The sequence below is a fragment of the Orycteropus afer genome, unplaced genomic scaffold (assembly GCF_000298275.1).
Source record: "Orycteropus afer afer isolate SDZICR_OR568_19922 unplaced genomic scaffold, OryAfe1.0 scaffold00364, whole genome shotgun sequence".
Taxonomy (NCBI): Eukaryota; Metazoa; Chordata; class Mammalia; order Tubulidentata; family Orycteropodidae; genus Orycteropus; species Orycteropus afer.
The window spans coordinates 1,782,051-1,788,514 of record NW_006921951.1 but is presented as its reverse complement, the minus strand read 5'-3'; the positions used below and the strand labels follow the sequence as shown (position 1 = coordinate 1,788,514).

The 6,464-nt window shown below is 39.1% G+C and overlaps 1 protein-coding gene across 1 annotated transcript in view; it reads right to left on the bottom strand.

The window, feature by feature from the left end:
• Positions 1–6,464, bottom strand: part of LOC103207316 (DExD/H-box helicase 60) — a 218,360-nt gene that overhangs the window by 175,756 nt on the left and 36,140 nt on the right. The window contains 1 exon segment of the mRNA XM_007952893.2: positions 5,465–5,620. Coding sequence (XP_007951084.2) covers positions 5,465–5,620 — 156 coding nt within the window.

Below are 6,464 nucleotides of genomic sequence, written 5' to 3'. Positions count from 1 at the left end.
AGTGATAATTAGCACAACTTGATTCATGTTTGGTCAATTTCAGACTGCAGAAGTTGATAAAAATCTTCAATATCCTCATCTTTGGCTTTGGTGGTTGGTGCATAAATTTGAATAAGAGTCATATTAACTGGTCTTCCTTGTAGGCATATGGATATTGTCCTATCACTGATAGCATTGTACTTCAGGACAGATCTCAAAACATACTTTATGATGATGAATGACACACCATTCCTCTTTAAATTGTCATTCCCAGCATAGTAGATCATATGGTTGTCTGATTCAAAATGGCTGACACCGGTCCATTTCAACTCATTAATGCCAATGATATCAATCTTTATGCATTCCATCTCATTTTTGACAACTTCCAATTTTCCTAGATTCATATTTCATACATTCCATGTTCCTACTATTAATGGATGTTTGTAGTTGTTTCTCCTCAATTTGAGTCATGCCACATCAGCAAATGGAGGTCTCAAAAGCTTTACTCTATCCACATCAGTAAGGTTGGTCCTACTCCGATGATGCAGTTCTTTCCTAGTCATATTTTGGAAGTCTTCTGACTTAAGGGGCTTGTCGTCCTGTATTGTATTGGATTATGTTTCTGGGCTATTTACAAAGATGCACAGTAATGTATCAGACAGTGTATCTCTGTTATTCATAAGGTTTTCCCTGGCTAATTCTTCAAGAAGTGGATGGCCTCTTTCTTCTTCCTAGTCTGTCTCAGTCTGTAAGCTGCACTGAAACCTGTGCACCACGTGGAATCCTGCTGGCACTTGAAACACTGGTGGCACAGCCTCAAGCCTCACAGCAACATGCAAGCCATAATAGTATGACAAATTCACAGGTAATTTGTCTCACTTAGCTGTTCAAAACCTCTATGCCCTCCCCTTACCTGTATCCCTGGTGCTGCTCTACTCTGTCATCACCTCTGGCTTCTCTTTCCCCAGTTTCCTGCCTGGTGGGGGTGAGGCCTGGGTCCCACCCCCCCACACACACCTGGATGCTTGGCTGCTGCTCTGCCTGTCCTCACCTACAGGTTCTCTTTCCCCTGCTTTCCTGACTGGTGAGGGTGGGGACTGAGTCCCTCTTTCCCCTTACCTGGATGTCTGGCTGCATTTCAATTCCTAGCCAGGGCAATAAGGCAAGAAACAGAAATAAAAAGCATCCAAGTTGGCAAAGAAGATATAAACCAATCTCTATTTGCAGATAAGATGATCCTTTACGTAGAAAACCTGACACACTCAGCAAGCAAACTTTTGAACTAATAGAAAGGTTCAGCGAAGTGGCAGCATGCAAGATCAACATAAAAAAATCAGTTGGATTCTTCTTCATCAACAAAGAGATCTCTGAAAAGGAAATAAAGAAAAAAATACTATATAAAATAGCTACCAAAAAGATAAAATACTTAGAAATAAATCTTACCAGGGATATAAAAGACCTATACAAACAAAACTACAAAATACTATTATAAGAAACAACAAAAGACCTACATAAATGGAAGAACAACATGTCATGCTCATGGGTAGGAAGACTGAATATTGTGAATATGTCAATACAATCCAAAGCAATCTATACATTCAATGTAATCCAATCTAGATTGCATCAGCATTCTTTAAGGACATGGAAAAGCCAATTGTTAACTTTATAGGAAAAGGAAAGAGACCTTGGATAAGCAAAGCACTGCTGAAGAAGAAAAACAAAGTAGGAGGTCTCACACTCCCTGATCTCAAAACCTACTGTCCTGGTTACCTAGTGCCACTCTAACAAGAATATACCACAAACAGGATGACCTTAACAAACAGGAATTTATCCTCTTACAGTTCAGGAGGCTAGAAGTCCAAGGTCAAAGTGCCAGGCTCTAGGGGCTGTGTGAAAGCCCTTCAACCTTGGGCTTCAGCTCTGACTCTTGCTCCCAGCCCACTGAAGCTAGAGGCATTTCTTTACTCAGGCAGCTACTGGCTGCTGAGGCTGACAATCCCAAGGTTGACAAATAAAATGGCACAGTCTCGATGCTACCAAACCACACGACAGGCCATTAATTCAAGTCCATCGTAGGTCCCAAGGTTGGTAGAACATGGCAGGCTGCTGAACAATGACATGGCTACATGCAGCATCCAAGCATGCCATAAGCTAGAGACCATTCCCCAAGGCTTCTCCTTATAAACAGGAAGCAGACCATATCCCTAGGGCAACTACTCAACTGCTCACAGTAGATTCCACTATGGAGTTAATTACCAGTCTTATCGTGGGGAATGCTTCATCCAGCTGCCCAACCACTCAACCAGGCCTAGCCAACTTGACACACAAACTTAACCACCACACCTACCATACAGCCACGATAGTTAAGACAGTGTGGTATTGGTAAAATGACAGACAAATAGGCCAATGGAACAGCATGGAGAATCCAGAAATAGGCCCATCAATCTATGGACAGCTGATCTTTGACAAAGGGTCAAAATCCATTAAATGGGGGAGAGATAGCCTTTATAACAAATGGTGCTGGCAAAATTGTATATAAACTTGCAGAAAAATGAAAAAAAGATCCATACTTCCCTCACCCCAAACACACAAAAAGCTCAAGTTGGATCAAAAACTGAAATGTAAAACACAAAACCATAAAGTTCATCCAAGATAAAACAGGTGCAAACCTAGGGGCCCTAACTTATGGCATAAATAGACTATCAAGCGTAACCCAAAATGCCCAAGACATGGAAGAGAAAGTAGATGACTGGGACCTTTTAAAAATTAAATTTTTATGTGCATCAAAAGACTTCTCAAAAGGGTAAAAAGAGAATCTATAGATTGGGAAAAAGTATTTGGCTATGACATATCTGACAAGAGAGTTGTCTTTAAAATTTATAGAAAACTTCAACACCTTAACACCACAAAGACAAACAATCCTATTCAAAAATGGGCAAAGGACATGAACAGACACTTCACTAAAGAAGATCTACAGGCAGCCAACACACACATGAGGAAATGCTCATGATCATTAGCCATTAGAGAAATGCAAATCAAAATGATGAGATATCATCTCAGCCCAACAATAATAGCAAAGTTTAACAAAGTAGAAGATAACAAATCCTGGCAAGGGTGTGGAGAGATTAGAACTCTCATACACTGCTGGTGGGACTGTAAAATGGTACAGCCACTGTGAAAAATGGGATTGCTTTTCCTTAAAAACATTTAAGCCAGTAATTCCACTACTAGGAATGTATCCTAAAGAGGTGAGATCAAGGCACAAATAAACAAATGCACACCCATGTTCATCACAGCACAAGTCACTACAGCAAAGAGATGGAAACAACCTAAATGCTCAACAGATTAACGGATAACCAAACTATGTACATTCACATGATGGAATATTATGCAACATTGAAGAATAATCACAAATTCACAAATCATCTCATAATGTGGATGAATCTGGAGGATGCTATGCTGAGTTAAATAAGTCAATCACAGAAGGCTAAATATTGTCTGAGTCCATTATTATAAAAAGTCAAGGAAAAATTTACACAAGGAGGGAAATTTACTTTGCTGGTTACCAGGGGTGGAAGGGAAGGAGAAGAAAATTTCTGACTAGGTAAGAAGAGTCATGTGTTTATTTGGGCCAAGGGAAAGGGAATATAACAAAATTGTGTTACCAACACACTTACAATAGGGAAAAGGAGGACACAGGATCATGCGCCAAAGATATAGATAACACAGGCAAATACTATTACATGTACAATACTGCATCACCAGTGTCAGAAAACATGAAGATATGGGTAAATCAACCATTTAGACAGGTGAGAAGATCAAGTATGGGTAGGTGAACAGAAATATACCCATAACCATAAATAGATTTGTCTGATGATACTCTTACATGTGTATTTGTGCTACAAAAACATCCATATACGTTACAGAGGGAACAAGGTTGGAGTAGCTTCTCAGGGACAACCAAGTATCTTGAGGGAGTGAGTTATTGGGCCTGCAGGCTCGGGACCATGGTGTTGGGGGAAATCAAGTTCAAGTGGCACAACAGTACATAAAAATCTTGTTCTACATCCTGTTTTGATGAGTAGCGACTAGAGTCTTAAAGCTTTCGATTGGCCATCTAAGATACCACTATTGCTCTCTCCTCATCTAGAGTAGAGAAGAATAAAGAAAATCAAAGTCACTTGGAAACAATTAGCTCAAGGGAAGGATACACCACAAGAACCTCAGCCTTCATGAACCTGAGACCAGAAGAAATAGACGGTGCCTGGCTACCAATGCCAACCACTTGGAAAGGGATAAAAATTGGAGATGTTGGTTAGAGTAGGAGGAAAAATGTAGAACAAAATTCAAAAACACAAATGATCAGAATTACTGGTGGGATAGAGACTGGTGGGACCACTGAGACTATGGCCCGTGGTTATTGGTCATCATTCAGCCTGGAACTGGACTCACTTCCATGGGTTAGCTCTCAGCCAAACAACAGAAAGGCCTACAAGCAGTACGTCTACTCCAAGAAGATGCATCTTCCTACACTAGGGAGATGCACCCCTTAGATAGATCAATGTGAAGCATCAGAATGGCAGCATGTGTATAGAGGAAAAGCTGGACAGTCAGGAATACTTAGATAAGAAGGACACAGGGAGGAGATGGGAAGAGAGCTTTTTATTGTTGGGATTGTAATGGAGGCTGTGCATGAAGCCAAATGTGCATGAACTGATGAGAATAAAATGAATCTGCTTTGTAAATATGCACCCATATCACAATGAAAAAAATAAAAAAACAAAACAAAACCCAAATCCTAGATTCTAGGGAGGGTGAGGCCTGTGGTTATCAATTACTAGAAAGATTTATTTTGATCTGCCCAGTGAGTTTGGTTTGTTGTCTTCCATTTCTAAGAAGTAGTTTTTATGGGACTTAGCCTTTTCAGTGTACTTCTTGATAACTCAACTTTGTGCAGGCAGCTCAGTTCTAACAGCACTTACTTCTGATCTTGTCCTTTGTCCCTGCCCAGGGCGGTTATGACACAAACTCGAATTACTGAGATCAGCAAATGCTCCCCAGGACAACCATGGCTTACCAGTTGACTTCTACTTTTGTTACTAGACATTTCTTTCTTTTTTGCCCCTAAGATTTCCTCTGTATTGTTTTGATCTCACTTCTAATTATATAAAATTATACTTGGTGTCTCTTACTCAGCATTTTAAGTTTTGCATAAAGAAATTTTCCAGTTTGTCTACCTCTATTGCTGTTAATGGAAGTCACATATATCTGGCTTTTATTAAACATTGACAACAATACTAATTACAAGCAAAATATAAATCTTCAAAATTATAGTTATAATATACTACATGCAAAGATATTGCAATAAAGGTAATTTAATTATTAAAATGCATACTGCCAAAAACGATTTATACTTTTATCATGGAGTTGGTAGTGTTTTCAAAAGAACTGTAATTTATTTAGAATTATTTTAGGGATTTATTACCTTCAATAGGTGAATGATTCTTTTTGAGAAAATGAAGTTCTGTTGTTCGCAGAGGAAGTGGCTTTCCAACCTCAAACTCTTTGACCAATTTTGACACGGTATTCCAGAGATGTTCATAATCCTTTGCAATGACTTTTCCTAAATTCAAATGGAGGCCTACATAATACAAACACTAAATATTAAAAGTCTTTCTCACACACATGCACACACACAAGCACTCATTTTGATTAAATTCCCAGAGCTAAAATAATGGTTAAGTAGTGAATTTTCAGTGACTTCCACACTGCACCTAAATAAAAATCTGTCACTAAGGTAGAATGTGAGGTAGTAAATTTTTAGAATGCATCTTTTCATATTTGATAAATAAGTTTTAAAATTATAACTCTTTCAGCTATTAATGTTGTTAATTGCTGTCAAGTTGATCTTGACTCGTGTGCAAAGTAGAATTTTTCCATAGTTTTTTTCAAAGCCTGTCCTTTGATGAATCTCTGTGTGGGTTCAAACCATCTACCTTTCGGTAAGTAGTTGAGCATTTAACCAGTTGTGTCAATAAAACCAAACAATAAAACCAAACCAAACTCATCACTGTTGAGTCAATTCCAACTCACAGCGACCCTATAAAACAGAGTAGAACTGCCCAATAGTGTTTCCAGGGCTGAAATCTTTATAGAAGCACACTGCCACATCTTTCTTGCATGCAGCAGCTGGTGTGTTCAAACCACCGACCTTCAAGTTAGTAATTGAGCATTTTAACCACTGCGCCACAGGGCTGCTTGGCTAAAAATAGCAGATAACAAATTTTTAATTATTCTTTAAGGTAATGAAAAATGTTATGACACATGTAAGTTTACAATGCAATGATAAAACTATGGTTCTTGTTGTTGTTGTTGTTAAGTGCCGTCAAGTCGTTTCCGACTCATAGCGACCCCATGCACAGCAGAACGAAACACTGCCCGATCCCGCACCAGCCCCACAATCCCTGCTATACTCGAGCCCATCA